This window comes from Pezoporus occidentalis, unplaced genomic scaffold (genome assembly GCF_034315485.1).
Source record: "Pezoporus occidentalis ecotype Australia unplaced genomic scaffold, CSIRO_AGI_Poc_V1 ctg8, whole genome shotgun sequence".
Taxonomy (NCBI): Eukaryota; Metazoa; Chordata; class Aves; order Psittaciformes; family Psittacidae; genus Pezoporus; species Pezoporus occidentalis.
In genome coordinates this window covers 7,244,586-7,265,398 of record NW_026916158.1, presented here as the reverse complement: position 1 = coordinate 7,265,398, position 20,813 = coordinate 7,244,586, and the positions used below count along the sequence as shown (strand labels likewise).

The following is a 20,813-nucleotide window of genomic DNA, read 5'->3' as shown; positions in this document are numbered from 1 at the left end:
ATTCAAATGAAAAGAAAGGAAAAAGAAAACAAAATCCACAACAACGTCCCTGCTGTCCTTTCCAAAATCAGTATTTTTGCTGCTCTCAATGTTCCTGTTATGTTTTTACTCTCAACCAAAGTGAAGCATGGTTATTCCTTCCTGTAGATAATGTTACCTGCTGTAAATGCAAGACATAAATCACATATCTAGAAATTTATGATCATAAAAAAAACTTTTGCCCCATTCCCCCAAAAGACTCATTTTTAGTCTGTTTATTTTATATCTCTTCAAAATGGTTTAAGACGAAAAACACAACTGGGGAGGGAAAAATAAACGAAGGTATCAGGAAAACTATGTGGGAGTACACAAACTGCGGAAAAAAACCCTACAACCATGAAACCCTGTATTGGTACATTAGAAAAGGTGTATGCCCTCTTACAGGGGTCTGATATAAAGCACCCTGATTTACATACAGTTCCATTATGTATTAATAAGTCCACTTAAACACCAGGATTGAAGCAAATAGCTTGGGGATGGAAATAAAAACAATGGCTAATACACAAAAAACACTTCTGTGTTTTAGTAAAACTACTCATACAGACTAATATGTGCATATTTTCTGCCTGCTTTTGTGCATGTTGCAGACAAAGCAAACAGGTGACTCCATGTATTTGTGTGCATCTCAGCCTAAGACAAGATTTTTGCATTTTGTAGTTCTCATTCCAAACATATACAATGTTCCAAAATACACATAAAGTGACTTTCAATGGTTGGAGGAACTGAAAACCACCATTGAGTCCCCTTTTGTCAGCTAAAGTTGCCAAGAGGTCACCTTAAAGCCAGTCTGACAAGCATGAAATATAATGAAGCATCTAATAAGAGGCTTAAGGTATTTTTACCTGGGCTCTAATTCAAGCTGTGGTGGAAGAACAGTATATCAGGTGTCGAGGTTTAAACCCTAGCCAGACATCTTGTTCACTCACTCCCAGTGAGTGGTGTCAGGCTGGAAGCAATTGAGCGCCCCCCCCCCTTCCGTCCCCCGGGCTCTCCTGTTCCCTGCTCCCGGAGGGATGGGAAGGAGGATTGAAAGAGTGCAACTCCCACGGGTTGAGACAAGAACAGTCCAGCAACCAATGTACAACACAAATCACCACCGCTACCACCAATGACAGCGATGATAAGAGAAAATAACAAGGGAAGAGAATACGATACCACCTGCCGAGAAATGAGTCTGACCCAGAAGCCCGTGTCCTTCTGGGTAACTCCCAGTTACCCCCCACCCCGGGCATGACGTGCTGTGGTATGGAATACCTCCCTGGCTAGCCTGGGTCAGGTGTCCTGTCTCTGCTTCCTCCCGGCTTCCCCTCCTCCCTGGCAGAGCATGAGGCTCACAAAGTCCTTGGTCAGGGTAAACATTACTTAGCAACAACCGAAAACATTGGTATCACCAGCACTGTTCCCAGGCTGGAAGTCAAAACACAGCACTGCACCAGCTACCAAGAAGGTGAAAAGTTGGCTGCTACTGCTAAACCCAGGACATTATCCACCCCTTATTCCATACCATTCACGTCATGTTGAGATCCCACATTTTCAATATACCATCACTCTCCCACATATATACATCCATATACATACAGACCAAGAGAAAAAGATAATTTTCTTAGTGCATGGACGAATCCCTATAATGCTGCTGAGTCCATTAGGTCCATGATGTCAGGTTCCATCTCTTGTAACAATCTTTCAGGGCAGGAAAGGCTGTGTGCAGTATCGGATCGTTGCCTGCTGATGCTGGTCGTTCCTTTACTGTGGAACTCATCTGGTTCTATCAAAGTTCATTCTCTGTTGGGATGATGGTTGGAGGGAAGTCAGGGCTAGTCGCTGGTGACCTGGAGACATCTAGTTGATGAGCTATAAAAGTATTACACAGCAGGCAGCAGCATACAGTTAAGTTCATTGGCTGTTTTCCCCTAAAATCAAATCCCCTTGAGGTATACATCGGACTTCCCCATCTTCCCGCATTACCCACCAAGTATATCCAGGTCCCTGAGCAAAAGCAATCCCACAAGTGGGTTTGCCTTTACCTGAAGCAGGAATAACCCAGACTCTCTTTCCCAGCAAATTCTTCATATGCACCATGGGAACTTTGTCCCCCTCTACAATATGTAAAAGTTCTGACTGGGCTGGGCCAGCCCTGTTGGCAGATCCTCTGGTGTTGACCAACCAGGTGGCCTTTGGTAAGTGTGTATCCCAATGCTTGAAAGTTCCCCCACCCACTGCTCTCAGTGTAGTTTTTAACAGCCCCTTCTACCATTTGATTTTCCCAGAGGCTGGTGCATGGTAGAGGATGTGATATACCCACTTAATGCCATGCTCTTTGGCCCAAATGTCTATAAGGTTATTCCGGAAATGAGTCCCATTGTCTGACTCAATTCTCTCTGGGGTGCCGTGTCGCCACAAAATTTGTTTCTCAAGGCCCAGGATGGTGTTCCGGGCAGTGGCGTGGGGCACAGCATGTGTTTCCAGCCACCCGGTGGTTGCTTCCACCATGGTAAGCACATGGCGCTTGCCTTGGCGGGTTGTTGGCAGTGTGATATAGTCAATCTGCCAGGCCTCCCTGGTTATACTTCAGCCATTGTCCTCCATACCAAAGAGGCTTTAACCGCTTGGCTTGTTTAATTGCAGCACATGTTTCACACTCATGAATAACCTGGGCAATAGTGTCCATTGTTAAGTCCACCCCTCGATCCGGGGCCCATCTGTATGTTGCATCTCTGCCCTGATGGCCTGAAGTGTCATGGGCCCACCAGACCAAAAATAATTCACCTTTATGTTGCCAATCTAAGTCCATCTGAGCCACTTCAATCTTAGCCGCTTTATCCACTTGTTGGTTGTTCTGGTGTTCCTCAGTGGCCCGACTCTTGGGTACGTGGGCATCTACATGACGTACCTTCACCACCAGGTTCTGCACCCAGGCAGCAATATCTTTCCACAGTGCAGCAGCCCAGATGGGTTTACATCTGTGTTGCCAGTTGCTCTGCTTCCATTGCTGCAACCACCCCCACAGGGCATTTGCCACCATCCATGAGTCAGTATAGAGATAAAGTACTGGCCACTTTTCTCGTTCAGCAATGTCCAGGGCCAGCTGGATGGCTTTCACCTCGGCAAACTGACTCGATTCACCCTCTCCGTCAGCAGTTTCTGCAACTTGTCGTCCAGGACTCCATACAGCTGCCTTCCATCTCCGATGCTTTCCCACAATACGGCAGGACCCATCAGTAAACAAGGCATACTGCTTTTCACTTTCTGACAGTTTATTTTATGGTGGGGCCTTTTCAGCATGAATCACCTCCTCCTCTGGTGACATTCCGAAATCTTTGCCCTCTGGCCAGTCCATGATGACTTCTAGAATGCCTGGACGACTGAGATTTCCTATTTGAGTTCGTTGTGTAATTAGTGCAGCCCTTTTACTCCATGTAGCATCAGTTGCATGATGTGTAGAGGAGACCCTGCCTTTGAACATCCAGCCCAGCACGGGCAACTGGGGTGCCAGGAGGAGCTGTGCTTCAGTGCCAATAACTTCTGAAGCAGCTCAAACCCCTTCATAGGCTGCCAGTATCTCTTTCTCAGTTGGGGTATAGCTGGCCTCAGATCCTTTGTATCCCCGACTCCAAAAGCCAAGGGGTCAACCTCGAGTCTCCCCTGGAGCTTTCTGCCAGAGGCTCCAGGTAGGACCGTTCTCCCCAGCTGCAGTATACAGTACATTTTTTATATCTGGCCCGGTCCGGACTGGTCCAAGGGCTACTGCCTGAACTATCTCTCGTTTAATTTGCTCAAACGCTTGTTGTTGCTCAGGGCCCCATTTAAAATCATTCTTCTTCCGGGTCACATGATAGAGAGGGCTTACAATCGAACTGTAATTTGGGATGTGCATTCTCCAGAGCCCCACTGCACCCAAGAAAGCTTGCGTTTCTTTCTTATTAGTGGGTGGAGACATTGCTGTTATCTTGTTGATCACATCTGTGGGGATCTGGCGACATCCATCTTGCCATTTTATTCCCCAAAATTGAATCCCCTGTGCAGGTCCCTTGACCTTACTCTGTTTTATGGCAAAACCGTCTTTCAGCAGGATTTGTATTATTTTCCTCCCTTTCTCAAAGACTTCTTCCGCTGTATCGCCCCACACAATAATGTCATCAATGTATTGCAGGTGTTCTGGAGCTTGCCCCTGTTCCAGTGCAGTCTGGATCAGTCCATGGCAAATGGTAGGGCTGTGTTTCCACCCCTGGGGCAGTCGGTTCCAAGTGAACTGGACACCCCTCCAAGTAAAAGCAAACTGTGGCCTGCACTCTGCTGCCAAAGGAATTGAGAAAAATGCGTTGGCAATATCAATCGTGGCATACCACTTGGCTGCCTTTGACTCTAGTTCATACTGAAGTTCTAGCATGTCCGGTACGGCAGCATTCAATGGTGGTGTGACTTCATTCAGGCCATAATAGTCTACTGTTAGTCTCCATTCTCCATTCGACTTTTGCACTGGCCATATGGGGCTATTAAAGGGCAAGTGGGTCCTGTTGATCACCCCCTGACTCTCCAGTCTACGGATCAGCTGATGGATGGGACTCAGGGAGAATCGGTTGGTGCGATATTGCCACCGGTGCACTGTTGTGGTCGCAATTGGCACTTGTTGTTCTTCGACTTTCAGCAACCCCACAGCAGAAAGATCCTCTGAGAGACCAGGCAAGGTGGACAGCTGCTCAATTTCCTCAGTCTCCCTCCAAAGCAGCAATACCAAAAGCCCACCGGTACCCTTTTGGGTCTTTGAAGTACCCTCTCTTGAGGTAGTCTATGCCGAGGATGCATGGAGCCTCTGGACCAGTCACAATAGGGTGCTTTTGCCATTGCCTCCCAGTCAGGCTGATTTCAGCCTCCAGCACAGTCAACTCTTGGGATCCTCCTGTCACTCCAGAAATATAGATGGGTTCCACCCCTTGACAGCTTGATGGCATCAGGGTACACTGTGCACCGGTATCTACTAGAGCATTATACTTCTGTGGGACTGATGTGCCAGGCCATCTGATCCACACAGTCCAATAAATTTGATTCTCCCCTACCTCCACCTCTAATGGTCATCACAGCGTTGGACACTTAAGTCATGGTGAAAGGGATTATTCTTCGTTATCACAGGAGCTGGAGTAAAATCAGCTCTTCCACTCCATCTGGGAAACTGATCACCGGCGACTGAAGCCATAGCTCTCATGGGATGATCAGTCTTGGCCCTTGCTCCCCTCTTCAATTCAATCACCCGTTCCTCCAAAGCTGAAGTAGGTTTCCCATCCCACTTTGTCATGTCTTCTCCGTGATCCCACAGGTAAAACCATAGGGTACCCTGTGGCATATACCTCCTGTATATCCTCTCTTGAACAATAGGACGCCTTTTGTTAATAGCTGAGACGTGTGTTGGTACACGTGAGGAGCTGGATAAATCAGATAGATCGTCCCTCAATTGTTTGAGGTCCTGGGACAGTTTTTCCACAGCTGAGATGATGGAAGGGGTGAGATGGTCTTCGAACTCTCGGAGTTGATGAACCATTTCATCCACTGTTAGTGGTACTATGTCATTCCAAGTTACTGTTGCCAATGAATGGGCATATGATGACGGTGCATTCCATGTGAGTTTTCGCCACATGGGTCGTGTACATTCAACTTCATCTGGATCTATGGATGTATCCCCATTATTCGGCTTGATGTGATAGATCATCTCTACAATGGCTGATTCCCTCAGAGACTGGATGCCTTTGTCTATAGTAGTCCACTTGGCCGAACGACTCGTAACATCGTCCTTGTATGGAAACATTTCTTTCACAGCTGCCAAGAGCCGCCTCCAAAGGCTGAGGGACTTTCTCTCTTGCAATTGCTTTGTCAATTCCCCCTTCTCTAGCAAGTGATCCCAGCTGCTTGGCTTCTGTACCTTCTAGTTCGTGACCATCGGCCCCATTGTCCCAGCATCGGAGTAACCAGGTGATGATGTGCTCCCCTGGTTGACGGGTAAAATCTTTTTGCATATTCCGTAGCTCAGTTGAGGTCCAAGGTTGAGAAGTTACCTCTTCTTCTTCTTCTTTGTCATGTGATGATGACTCCTGATCAGATGCTAGACCGGGTGGTGAATTCATTGTTTCTTCATCTCGCTTCACCTTTCTTGTGTCTTTTTTGCTTTTTCTCTTGTGTATAGGGGCAACCGATATTGGTACAAATTGGTCCTCTGGTTTGGCTGCAGTGATTATCACTGTGGTTTGAGTAGCGACTGTACTTGATGATGGGGGTGGTGTAGCTGCTGTGCTTGGAGCTGGGGCAGCCGCGCTGTCTGTTGCAGTCGAAGTTTGAGCAGCTGCTGTACTTGCCACTGGGGTAGCTGTGCTGTTCATTGCAGCCAAAGTTTGAGTAGCGACTGTACTTGTCGCTGGGGGTGGTGAAGCTGCTGTGCTTGGAGCTGGAGTAGCTGTGTTGACTGTTGCTTTGCCCTCAGATCCACCAACATTCTTTTCCTTTTGAAGGTGCTGGATAGTGTTGAACAAGGCCCTGTAAGCATAGGCCAAGCCCCAGCACGTTGGCATGATTTGTCCCTCTCTGGTATGGCCAGAATGACCACACACCACATTTAAGTGTTTTACTAATTCTTCTGGATTTTGCAGTTGTTCAGTAGTGAAATTCCAAAGTACTGGAGGGGCCCACTGACCTAGATACTTGCCCATACTATCCCACACACCCTGCCACTCATGGCTGTCCAGCCTCAGGGAAAATCTCTTGGTCCTCCTACATCATCATTTGACCCCAGACAAGACCCAAACCTGACTCTGCTCAACTCTTGAAATCAGTCGTGGGCAAAACACACTCTGTATGCGTGCCAACGTGGTGATCCCCATCATGCTCAGCAAACAAGTCTCAACAGCATTAAAAGGCCATTCAAAACCTTCAAAACTCTCAAATGATGCTGTAAATGGTCTGGAGAGAGGACTGGGAGGGCAAAAGAATGTCTCCTTCACAGGTTGAGCACCTGAGAAGGAGAAAAATGATGTGTAATTGCTAAGCACTTCTATTATATACCTCCCAAAGTATAAAGGTGGTGACCACACTGGGAACATAAGCCAGATCAGTTTCATGATCAATGATTCTATTGTATTACAAGTCATTACCATAAAGTACAATGAGACAAAAACCTTAGCCCAAGCCCCACACTTGAAAAACACTAATACAGCAAATACCGGATGGAAGTAAGGTAACATATACTGAAACTGTGAGATCAAGAGGAACAACCTTGAGAGCCAGTAAATCAGCATTGTGATGAGTGACTATTAATCCGGTCAGATCTGTCATTACCTCAACCCCTCGAGCCCCACGTTGGGCACCAAAATGAACTGTCAAGGCTTAATCCCTAGCCAGACATCTTGTTCACTCACTCCCAGTGAGTGGTGTCAGGCTGGAAGCAATTGAGGCCCCCCCCCCTCCCCCCTTCCCCCAGGGCTCTCCCCTTCCCCGCTCCCAGAGGGATGGGGAGGAGGATCAAAAGGGTGCAACTCCCATGGGTTGAGACAAGAACAGTCCAGCAACCAATGTACAACACAAATCACCACCGCTACCACCAATGACAACAACAATAAGAGAAAATAACAAGGGAAGAGAAAATGATACCACCTGCTGAGAAAAGAGTCCCACCCGGAAGCCCGTGTCCTTCCAGGTAACTCCCAGTTAACCCCCAGGGCATGATGTGCTGTGGTATGGAATACCTCTTTGGCTAGCTTGGGTCAGGTGTCCTGTCTCCGCTTCCTCCTGGCTTCCCCTCCTCCCTGGCAGAGCATGAGGCTCACAAAGTCCTTGGTCAGGGTAAACATTACCTAGCAACAACTGAAAACATCGGTATTATTAGCGCTGTTGCCAGGCTGGAAGTCGAAACACGGCACTGCACCAGCTACCAAGAAGGAGAAAAAATGACTGCTACCGCTGAACCCAGGACATCAGGGCAAGGAGCATATGTGAGCACAACAGCACAGTACCATTTAAGAAAAAGTAGTCTTTTCAATTTTAATTTTCTTGTATTTTCACAAGAATAAGCATATTGAACTAAAAGACTGGCAATATCCTAAGTCAGAACTATGTGTTAGCAATGGAAATTGTTTGAACTAGCTTTTAAAGGCCTAGCAGTTCTGTTGTTTAGATATGCACAGATCACTGATCCTAGAACACAAAGATTTGAAGTCCCTCATGAACATGTGGGATCTTTCACTGGATCCGCAGCCTCCAATTTAAACTACAAAGTGGATGTGAAGCAGAACCCCTTTGGCATCGTGGTGACGAGAGTGAGCAACGGTAGAGTGCTGTAAGTAACATTGGTGCTTTTTTTGAATAACACAGATGTTACTGGTTTTCTCTGAAAGCCCATGTTACCACGTAAGCAATGTGTGGCCAGGGTGTGAGGTGCGCTTTTGTACATGTAGTGTACTTCTCTTTGTTTGACTGATGGATGCTCTGCGAGGACTCTAGCTGTTCCTTTGCAAGCAAATTCTGTAATATGGAGAGCTCTGCCTGAAAGGTTTAGGTCTGTCTCTTTGTTCACTTTCCCCCAATACTAGGGAAATCTTTACAGCTACTTTGTGCCGTCATTACAGGGATTTTTGCTATCCCAAGGACTCCTTTCCAGTGCTTCAAATCTCATGGGAACATTCTTCATTGCTTTTTTAATCATATTTGTCACAGTAATGCTGCAGCCCTGAATCACTAAAACCAGGCTGCCCTTTGGACTTACGAGCATAGAATCATGGAATGGTTAGGGTTGGAAAGGACATCAAGAGTCATAGAATCATAGAATCTTTAGGGTTGGAAAGGACCTTAAGATCACCAAGTTCCAACCCCCGTGCCATGGGCAGGGACACCTCATGCTAAAGCATATCACCCAAGGCTTGAACACTGCCAGGGGTTGACAACCTCCCTGGGCAACCTATTCCAGTGCCTCACCACCCTGACAGGAAAGAATTTCCTTCTTATATCCAACCTAAACTTCCCCTGTTTAAGTTTTAACCCGTTACCCCTTGTCCTGTCACTACAGTCTCTAATGAAGAGTCCCTCTCCAGTTTCAACCCCCCTGCCATGGACAGCAACACCTAAACCTAGACCAATGTCACCCAAGGCTCTGTCCAGCCTGGTCTTGAACACTGCCAAGGATGGAGCATTTACCACTTTGGTCAACCTGTTCTAGTGCTTCACCACCTTCCTTATATCTAACCTTAACTTCCTGTCCTGGGTTCAGCAGTAGCAGTCATTTTTCTCTGTCTTAGTAGCTGGTGCAGTGCTGTGTTTTTGACTTTCAGCCTCAGAACACCGCTGATAACACTGATGTTCTTAGTTGTTGCTAAGTAATGTTTAGTCTGACCAAGGACTTTGTGAGTCTCAGGCTCTGCCAGTGAGGAGGGGAAGCCAGGAGGAAGCAGAGACAGGACACCTGACCCAAACTGACCAAAGAGGTATTCCATACCACAGCATGTCATGCCCAGCATGTAGAGCTGGGGACAGTTACCCGGAAGGGCTAGATCACTACTCGGTCGGGCTGGGTATCTGTTGGCAGGTGATGAGGGGTTGTATTCTCTTCCCATGTTATTTCCATTATCATTATTTTTATTGGTGGTAGCAGTAGTGATTTGTGTTATACCTTAGTTACTGGGCTGTTCTTATCTCAACCTGTGGGAGTTGCATTCTTTCAATTCTCCTCCCCATCCCTCCAGTAGTGGGGGAGGGAAAGGGGGGGAGTGAGACAGAGACTGTGTGGTTCTGATTTAAGGCTGGGCTTAAACCACAGCACTTCTCCTGTCTAAGTTTGAACCCATTACCAAGAACAGCTGGTGCAAGCCCTGTCATGTGACACTCCAAATAAAGTATTTGATAGATTTGTATATTGACTGCTTTCTTCTCATGTAGGTTCTAAAATGAAATAAATAAATAAAACAAACCTACAAACCTAACGGCATAGCTCCAAGACCTGTTAGAAAGGGCAAGTGTCAGGATGTGTGTGCTTATTAAATCAGTCCAAGAATGATTACCTGTCAGAGTCATAGGCCAGTTGGATTATCAATGCTTCAAGTTTAATTAATTAGAGATTACTTCTGTGGTCTTGTTAGTATTGTTTTCTTGTTTAGAATACTCTCTAATGATTGATTTGCAATTATAGAGAGCACAAAAGATGGACTTGGTATTCAGTAGTGCATGACTGATTAAACAGGTATATTGAGGGAGAATAAGAAACCTAGTCCAACAGAACCATGTTGAAACAGTGCTCTGGAGGACAGTCTACACTTTCAATAGGTTTTTGTTTAATTTGATAAAAGTGAATGCAATTTTGTCTCTGAAGAAGAAAATGACAATGATGATTGACTCCGAGTTTGAGCATCTTAAAGACAGCTGATGTTAGCACGGGATAAAAGCAGCCCCTCAGAAATAAATCCTTGATACACTTGTTTACACAAGATAAGTGTGTTCCCTCAACTCTTAAACAACCAAACAAAAGGGAGGCTTCATTGGAAGAGTGGGGATCAATGTGTTACTACAGTTCCACTATGTTTTTCACAAAAGGCTTTTCAAGCACTGCATGTTATTACTAAAAGCTAGATGGTATTGATGAATGTTCCCCAATTTTTGATTTTTGTGTTGATGTGCACTTGAAAACCAGTAGATAAACATTCAAGTATTAGATTCCTCAGTTTCTACTGATGAAGGAAATTAATACCAATATGTACTAATGCATTGCTGCGCATGCTTCTTCAGTTAACATCCTTCTAACTCAGCAAATGATGGAAAAGTTCCCCTTAACAGCTGCCCTTTTACAAGATAGAATATGTCTGTCAACAGTTATTTGTTTCTGTAATCTGTGTGGCTCTCTCTCCAAAATGATTTCCAGTGCATGCATTTTTCAGTAATTCTAAGATAAGACTCTTACATGGACACCTTCTTAGACTTTGATCCAAGTTCTCTTCAGCAGACAAGTATGTGGTGCTGCTCTGTGAGTTCCTCACTGCATTGATTTGTTAACAGAGATAGACTGAGGACATATGGGTTAATATCAGATGACATGCTGAATCAAACAATGATACTCATTGTCTGCTTCTTGCTTTTTCTGACTTTGTATGCAGAAAATATATAGAAAAAAGATTTTTCTGTACTTTGGGAATGCAAACAATCAAATATTATTACTATATTCATGAATATATTTTGCTTGGATATGGAAATTACTAAAGCTTCTAAGCACTCACTTGAGTTAATGCTCTGAGTAAAAACATTTAAAACCTTACATATCTAGTACATAATCAACACATTATGGACATTTTAGAGAAAGAAATCAATGTCAGGCTTGAATGAAAGTATATTTTTTAACATGAATATTTTTGGGCTGTTTTTATTGGAGTTTCTAAAGTAAAGTAATGATTTATAACTAGCTTGTGAGCTTCAAATAAACACCATTCATCACTATTACCTCAGCTTCATAAAGGAGCAATACATTTGCTTTACTTTGAGAGAGGACTTCAGTATTTTGTTGAAATAGGATATATACTAATAGAAACTAGGGGGAGAGACTGCATGTAATTAATTAATAATTTGTAATTTGTACCTCTTACTTTGAGAAACCTTCTTGGAGAGTTTTTTTTCTGAGAAGACATTGCAGTGTTTACTTTTATGTACGGCAAGGTAAGCACTGAGTGAGCTCACTGGGGACAACAATATCAGTGTTGGATATTGTTATGAGCTGAATTGTTAAAATTAATTAGGCATCTAACAATGCAGGTAGATACTTCTGAATGTGAGCCATGGAAATATGTATGTCCTTCAGCTGTCTCTCCTGTATTTGTGATACCTATGTGTCCTCCACCATTAGCTGGCAAGGAAACGCTGCGCAGAAAAAGGTCCTAGCTAAGCACAGCTGTAGGACAAGCATAAAAAAAATCCTGCTTCTCAGCTGTCTCCTTTGATAGCATGGTTGTTTCCAGCTCTGCTGGTTAAGACACTCTGCAGCCCAACAGGACCTTGCTTCTTGTCTAAATCCAACTGCTCTGACAACTGTAATTCTATATTAGCAGCCCTCTGTGACACTGAAATAAACATATATGTATACACACACCCCCCTTCTATTTCTCATGTCTTCTGAGTTTTCTACCTTTTCTGTGGGTTTGTTAGATTTTTTTATTTTCTTTGTAAATTTGATAGCTGTGGAGGAATTTGACAGGAGAAACTAATTATGTGCTGTCAAGATAAAATTACTGAAGAAAGTGATGCACAGTATGATTTGCCCTGGTGAAATATCATGAAGCTCATTTTTGTTTTCAGGAGCAATATGTATATTAGCTCACATTTGTCTCACTATAAACAAACACTGTTGTAGAAATAATCACATTTATTTTTTATGTCTACTAAATATTCCTCTTATAAGCTACCTGTTCTTAGTAATTAGTACATTCAGGTTTGAAGATAGTTCTTATCTGAACAGCTCTATTGAGTGTAGACTCATTAAGTTAAACTAACAGTGAACAGAATCAAGTTAGACTAATTTTAAGTCACTGAAGTTCTGTTTCTTATTACACTGTTCTGAGTTCTCTTTTATAGGGGAAACAACTATTACAAAAGTTGTTAAAATTTTTAAGGTTTTTGTTGCTAATAATAACAGAAAAACAACATTAGAAAAGAAATGAAATAAAGCAAGGCACTCTTATTTCCATAGATTAGACATAAAAACAATTATCTTGCAAGATTAAGAGAAATACAGATTAGATGTAAAATCTAATCTATGGTGAAAGGTGATGAAAGCACTCTTCAAGTTCTGTTGTTTGCTTGATGTGCGTAGATATTACCCAGAAATAGTACTGCTATATGCAGATTTGCCTGAAGATCCATCACATCTGCTTGCTTGTGTTACCTGTATATTTGGGGAAGTGTTTGTTTTAATGCAAAAAGTTCTCATAAAAGAGATGTATGCCAGGAAGAAAAAAACAGAACTGTAGGAAGGTGTCAGGATTTTTGTTTTATTGTTGGCTATATTTTGAGAAGTTTCAAGTTCTACCTGTGATACATTTTTAAATACCCCAGAACAGATACTGTTATTAGATTTTAATCATCTTACTTTCCCTTTTTATCCTTTAAGTCAATGAATAACTTATATGGAGTTCAAACTTTCTTTCTGTGTTTGGAAGACAACACTGGAGCCTCCTTTGGTGTTTTCCTAATGAATAGCAATGCCATGGGTAAGAAATCTTTCTCTGTAGCTCTCAACATTACAGTTAAATGTCTTTTAAAATAATCTGTGGAATTGGGATCAAAATTGAGTTGTTGTAGCTGTCCTTTTTTTTTTAAAGATACTTCATGAAACATTTTAAAGAAAGTTATCTGCAGATATCTGATGACAGTCATTACTGTAAGCTGTTTATGCCAACCTCATGAAGTTTAACCATGCCAAATGCAAGGTCCTACACCTGGGTCGAAGCAATCCCAGGCACAGCTACAGGTTGGGCAAAGAAGAGATTCAGAGCAGCCCTGCAGAGAAGGACTTGGGGGTGCTGGTTGATGAGAAACTGAACATGGGCAGTCAGTGTGCGCTCGCAGCCCAGAAAGCCAACGGTATCCTGGGCTGCATCAAAAGCAGCGTGACCAGCAGGTCAAAGGAGGTGATCCTGCCCCTTTACTCTGCTCTTGTGAGACCTCACCTGGAGTATTGTGTGCAGTTCTGGTGTCCTCAACATAAAAAGGACATGGAACTGTTGGAACAAGTCCAGAGAAGGGCCACGAGGATGATCAGGGGACTGGAGCACCTCCCCTATGAAGACAGGCTGAGGAAGTTGGAGCTGTTCAGCCTGAAGAAGAGAAGGCTGCGTGGAGACCTCATAGCAGTCTTCCAGTATCTGAAGGGAGCCTATAGGGATGCTGGGGATGGACTCTTCATAAGAGACTGTAGTGACAGGACAAGGGGTAACGGGTTAAAATTTAAACAGGGGAACTTTAGATTGGATATAAGGAGGAAATTGTTTCCTGTTAGGGTGGTGAGGCACTGGAATGGGTTGCCCAGGGAGGTTGTGAATGCTCCATCCCTGGCAGTGTTCAGGACCAGGTTGGATGAAGCCTTGGGTGATGTGCTTTAGTGTGAGGTGTCCGTGCCCATGGCAGGGGGGTTGGAACTTGGTGATCTTAAGGTCCTTTCCAACCCTAACTATTCTATGATTCTATGATTCTGTGATACACAATACAAGCAATGTGTATCTCACAGAGAACTTGAAGATTACAACTGAAACCTGATGGTTCGAAAACCATCTGGTGCCTGTGCAGTAGACCAAATTCCTTTCCATGATTTAAATTTGTCTGAATTTTTAACTTTTTTTCCCGACTGTGGGCATATTAGCACCAAACAAGAAGATAAAGTTTTGGAAGAAATAGATTTATGGGCAGTGTTAGCTAATAGTCAGTTAAAATGTGTTGAATGACTCTGCTGTTAAAGATGGGTAGGGGAGAACGTGCAATTCAAAACTCTGTGAGCCCATAGAAGCAGGTTCTGGTGTCACAGAACTGAAAAGGCAAACACGTTGCAGCTATGTGCCGTTGAATTTCTGTCTCTGAAATAGCACTTTTCACATTTGGCAGACTGTTTTCTGCCTGTTGAAAAAAAATAATAGTAATAATAATATTATATTTGTTTTCAGCCTCAGGATCAGCTGTGTTTGGACCTGATTCAGTGTTTGTGAAAGCCTCCAAGTATTCCTTTCCTTTTCTTCAATGTTTACTACACTTTCCTGCCCTGTATGCACTCTTTATAAAGCTCACACTCAGGGAGACACAGTTGTACGACCACTTGTGCAAGAGTAAGTTTACTCATCAGCCTTTGTGGTATTCTTATTGGGAATAAATAAATCAAACACACTAAATGTTGTTAAGGACTTTCTGAAGACTGATGTATTTTGATATTCCACTCTACAGTGATGATTCTAAATAGTTATTGCCCTGAAATCTTGGGGTTGCTGATGATGGTATAGTTCCTAAACACTGTTACTGCTATATCCTTCCACTTGCCCAGGTTCTACTCTGATGAAGAGACATGGAATATCTATAAGCAGTTACTGTGGGATCCTGGGCTTCGTATTTCCCCTGTACTCAGTAGGTTTGACTGGTTTGGTATCTATCTCATGATCACTTCATAGGGCACAGGGATACTTTGAGGAACCAGTTCCAGCTCTTTTGTCTGGCAGGCTACTGCCAGTCCTGTTATTCCTTTATTTCTCTGATTAGAAACCACCTTCAAGTTCTGAACCTTTGTTGTTTGGTCTTGTGACAATTCTGTTATTCAGCTTAAAGGTTATAGCTCCTCTACTATATATGCCTTTCCTTCTGAAATCACACTCCCCCTCCTTTTGAATGCTGCAAAAAGCTGAACCACAAAAGTAGGCTCTGATATTTCCCCAAGGATCCCAGGAAATTTGCTCTGATCCAGTTCTTTGTCTTGAGCAGACCTGTAAAGTCTTTTGGCAAAGTGATTGCGGAGGGCCTTGCTCAACAGCATTACCACAGCTCTATCGCCAGTGCAAACATGGTTTTTGCAAAAATCTCAGTGAGAAAAGAATGGACTGATATGTACTTGCCAGCAGACAAACTGGGACTCCATTTGAGAGGAGGTTATATAGACCCTATTCAATAACTCGCTAACACAACAGTTGCAAGGTCTGCCTTTAAACTGAGTGGGTTTATGTTTTGTTTTGGTTTTTTTTCAAGAGTGGGCATGGGACTTTCAGGTTTTCAGCCTGTAGATGGATTCCCAGCAAGCTGAAGTTTTCCTCCTATTTTGCAGTCCTCCATGGAGTCAAAATCATCTGGTCTGATATTCTGATTCACCTCAACTTTGTTTTATCCCTGAATTTCCATCAGAATCAGCTTTTCTGCTGATTTTCAGCTTGTCTGAGCTGCAACAAGAAAACAGATTGTGGCTTATTCTGTGGCAGAATCTTGTAACTTGTGACTGTTAATGCCAGTAACACATATGCCATGGAGAAAACCAAACCATTTATTAAATACATAAATGAAAGTAAGGATCTGAAAGATGCCAGCTCAAAAAAAGGGGGAAATAAAGAAGACACAGAGATACTTGTGGGTATGATATGAGCTACTGGATCTGAAGCGTTGTGACTTTGGGTCGAAGTCATTGAGCTGCTGAATTGTAAAACGTTGATTCAGTGGCCTCCCAGCAGCTTTGCAGAAATTGTGCTTGGATTGTTCTCTTCCTTTCTGGATATCATTTCTTTTTCATCTTCCAGGGTGTGGTTTCAATTCAAGCATATATTCCTGATGCTGTGTGGTATGAGTATGATACGGTAAGTAAATGCAGAGGAAGCTGTGGGGAGATTTTGTAAATGGTGATGTGATGAAATAAGATTTTCAGCCCTGCTTTGGTGAGAGACGCCTAAAGTAAACCCTGCAGGAAGTAAATGGTGAGATAAGGGAAGAAAGGTGGTGGGTTAAGTGCATGACTCAATGCCTTTATGTGCCCATTGGCAAGTAGATATTTACATAATTTGAGCCTTTTCTAAAAGGAAGCATTAATATAAAACTCAGGGTGTAAGAAAAAGTTCACAGCAGAGAGTAATGGAACATACCCATTCTGTTTTAATTCCCTGTCAATAAGGGAGCAAAAATTTCAGTGAGAAAAGAATGGACTGATATGTACCTGCCAGCTGACAAAATGGGACTCCATTTGCGAGGAGGCTACATCTACCCTACTCAACAACCAGCTAACACAACAGTTGCCAGGTATGACTTAAAACTGAGTGGGTTTATGTTTTTTCTTCAAGACTGGCCTTGGGACTTTCAGGTTACAAACCAGTAGCAGCCCACTGTATTTAGCATTTTTGCCTTGAAATATGGGGGTAACTGTGAGCCACGCTTCCACAACTGTTCACATGACAGGCGCAGTGATTAATTCCAGGTTTATTTGCATAGCGTTTTGTAAACTTGCCATGTGTTTTAATAAATTGACATAAAAATGAAAGGCAGCCAAGGGCTAATCTAAGGTAATTCTCAAAGTATTGCAGCCCTGTTGAGCGTCACATTCTCAAAATGAACATGAAGGATGCATTCAGGCTGGTTTGATATTTGTTACAGATGTAAGACAGAAAATCTCTCTTTCAACAGCCGCAAGAATCCAATGGGACTTATAATTGCTCTGGATGACAATAATGCTGCTTCTGGGAACTTGTTCTGGGATGATGGAGAATCTACAGGTGAGCAGTTAACAATTGTGAAATAAGTATTATTAGCAAAACTTTAATGCATACAAGTTTCAATCGTCCTGCTGATTTCATGGAGCAAGAATAAGGCATTGTGAATATAGAAGCCTCCTATTAATACCTGAGCATTACTTTTTCAGCACTATTAATAGTGAAGCTGTAATTGTTAATGATTTAGTTTTCACTTGTTTAGGTTTCACTATGGCCTTAAATACATTAATGTTTGCTACATTAACATGCTGACTGTTAAACCATGCGGTCAAGCCATATTCTGGCATTCATAGAGACTGGTTTCAAGGGGGACAAGAATGCAAATAATTAGGGTTTGATGCTAAGAATCGGTAGAAGATGAAATCCGCAGCAGTATCTGAATTCGTGCATTCTTACTTCAGATACAACTAACAAAAGACTAACATCTTCTACAACTAATCACCTTCTAGACACTTAAGTGGTCTAGTTTCTTTGGTTTATTCTCCTCTTGCTAAAAGCTACCTTTATCCTTTGTCACAATATATTTGTTTCACTTGTGCAGGGATCAGGGGTTCAACTGAACTTCCATGAAAGCAGGCAGGTCTTGGCCTTCAAAGCTGCATTCCCATTTCCTAATTGCATAGCTACCTTGTTCTCTTCAGTATGCATTCAACCTGAGGATCTCTCATTTGTTATTTTCATTGTACCAATCGTATCACCCAGAAAAATTCTCAAGCCTCTATTACTTTATTTTTAGTTTTGTGGAAGTTTGGGATGCTTTTAAGAAATAGAGCTGTGATTTGTCTGGTTATTGCTGCCATAAATATCGAAGGTCTTGGGTGGCTGCTATAGGTATGGGTGACAGCTCTATGTACTCCTTTGTCAAGGCCTAAAATAACAAAGCTATTATTGTACTCACTTCTGTTAAGAAACAAAGCAATAAAACATCTTATGAGTTTCTTTCCTGACCAAAACTTACAGGTTGCACTCTCTTCAGGGAAACTGTTTACAATTTGTTTGCAATGACAGTATTTTCCGTTACATACATGGTGGAAAAAATGCCAGATTGACTCAACATTTGGATTTCTTTTCCCTGGGTGTGCATTATTTCCTCTCTTATGGTTCTGTGGTAGAGATTATTGCTATTATTCTTGTCATTTTTGCATGAAAAACACTGTTTAGGGTATTTTAAAGGATTAGCTTCAAGCCATTCATCTACATTTAAGACAAGGTAAGAAGGTGTAAGAGTAAAATAAAATAAAATTTAAAAAAAAACAGTACATTTCAGAAAAGCTGGTTTCAATGAATGTTTGGGAAATGTGATAAATTAGACATCCTGGGAGACTGTCCTAAGGAAAAAAGTAAAGGAGACATTTCCATTTCTCAGAGAAACATTAGTAAATATTTGAGACACTCAGTGCAGTCTCTAAATGCAGTAATGATAATAATTAGAAATCTATTGGTCTCTAGTAGTGCCACAGTTGTGGTTTTAATGCTGTTCCTTTCCACACTGCAAATGTAAACTTCTTTCTTCACTTTTTAGGTACAATTGACAGTAAAGCCTACATTTACTATGAGTTCACAGTTTCCAATGTAAGTATTTTACTTTAAAAGATCTTACAAAATTTTTCAATGTTAGCGGCAGTACCTTCAAGGACTGTTCTTTTCTCCTTCCTTGTTCTCCTGTAAGATTTACTAAGAAGCAAAATATTTGGCAAAATCAAGTCATGTTCAAAACACTGTCATTTTAACTGGCATTAAAATCTGCTGGTTTTAATTTTCCTAGTTAACATAAGAATCTACAGAAATTCTATTTAAGAATAATAAACTCAGGAACAACATTTATTGAATGAGAGGAATGTAAAGCACCAGTGGGAGTTAAAACAGAGGCCAGAAGGTGGTGAATGTAATCTTTGCTATTCTCAAAATACTGAAAAAATCTTTGAATATGGTAAAAATATAGCTGAAATTTTCCAAAGAGTGAGGGAGACGTACGGCTTGTCTGCACCCACAGAATCTACTTCAAGGCTATGTTTTAGGGTTTTGTTTTTTTTTTTAAACTGAAATGTTCTTGGCAGGGTTAATTTATGGCAGAGTGAAGTCCAACTAGTGTTTCTATTCAATATTTACCCTAGATACCATATGACAAGGACTCCAAGTGATACGATAGCATATTTTTAGTATAATAATAATTTCTGCTAAAGTTATTCTTTCCTTTGCCATTGTGAAACACCAGGGTGGCAACTGAGAAAGAATGCATGAGAACATGGGAGTGAAGCACATGCATCAGTGTTTTTTTTTAATCATATAATCATTAGTAGATAGGGAACCTCAGTCACTGTTGGAGTTTGAGACTCTTATAACAAAATCATTAGTTGGCTGTAATGATATTGAATTAAAAAGTAACATAAACTTTCACATTTAGAGTAATAAGGAAGTTACACTCTGGCACATGTGCCAGCCACTGTACAGATCCATTGTTTGGACTTTTAATATAATAAAGAATGGAATTGACTTGGAACTGGTATTTTTATGTCAGGAAAATTGAATATGAACCTTCACTTGTTAGAACCCCACAAGATCACAGTAGAGTAGAGGTTAACTGCCTGTAACAGACACCTGTCAGCCTTTTCTTATTTCTGAAACAAGCAAAAAAAGGAATCTGAAACACAACTATGAAACTTTTTATATGCATGTTGAGAAGCATTATTGTGACAATAAGCAGGGTAATAATATGTTAGGGAAAAAACTACTGGCTTACTTAGTGCTACAACATAAGATTTTGAAAAAAATTGTTAAATCAGGAGTATTTTGACAGGGTTTTTTTTTAATAAAAATGTGCTCACTATTTTTTTTTTTTTAGAACGTTCTAACTATGACTGCTATAAACAGCAATTATGCTGATCCAAACAACTTGATGTTTGAAGAAATCAAGATATTGGGATCCCTTCAGGAAATAACAGCAGTTACTGTATCTCAGAACAATGTTGGGGAAAATTTTCCACATAATATCACCTATTATCCTTCAGAAAAGGTAACACAAGAATGGGAAAAGAGAAAGCAAACATCTATGAAATTGCATCACTTTATATATTACAAAGGACAGCGCTCAGTCGCGTCATTTCAATGAAATATGACATCTATTTTGTTACAGAAAAAAAGTATAATTGCATTCAACTCAGCTGCATAGAAAGTGCTTCTACATTTTTCTCTCAGACCTTCTGTGCAACAGAAAGTTTTGTTATGCAGTTATTCATACAGCAACATTTAACATCTAAGAGAAGGAATACCTTCTATGATTTTGTGTTATATTGGAGGATGGTTACAAATACTTATGTATGTTTTAAATGAATGTTTATGCATTGATTTTTAAAACAACATCACACTGTTTAAACCTCCTTTATCACTTCATGCAGAATTTTTCACAAAGTGAATCCGGAAAAGAGCAACCCTGTATTCATGTGCAAAGCAAGTGCTCTGGTGCTAGTGGAAAGCTTTCATGCAAGTGCTTTCCCACGCTAAGGATAGCTCCAGCATTGCTTTGAATTTGCATTGTACACCCTTCTCAATTAT

At 41.8% G+C, this 20,813-nt stretch overlaps 1 protein-coding gene across 2 annotated transcripts in view; it reads left to right on the top strand.

Annotated features, from left to right (window-relative positions):
• The first annotated feature begins 612 nt into the window (after positions 1-612).
• The window catches only part of SI (sucrase-isomaltase), a 43,657-nt gene continuing 23,456 nt past the window's right edge, over positions 613-20,813 (top strand). Inside the window, exons 1-7 of one of the 2 annotated variants that reach the window (XM_062603009.1) lie at positions 613-639; positions 8,202-8,353; positions 16,302-16,358; positions 16,670-16,794; positions 17,176-17,264; positions 18,784-18,833; positions 20,104-20,274. In XM_062603009.1, coding sequence (XP_062458993.1) covers positions 16,706-16,794; positions 17,176-17,264; positions 18,784-18,833; positions 20,104-20,274 — 399 coding nt within the window. In that variant the 5' untranslated portion in view covers positions 613-639; positions 8,202-8,353; positions 16,302-16,358; positions 16,670-16,705. Of the gene's footprint in view, positions 640-8,201; positions 8,354-15,834; positions 16,359-16,669; positions 16,795-17,175; positions 17,265-18,783; positions 18,834-20,103; positions 20,275-20,813 lie in introns of those variants that run through there. The other variant, XM_062603010.1, reaches the window with a different exon arrangement.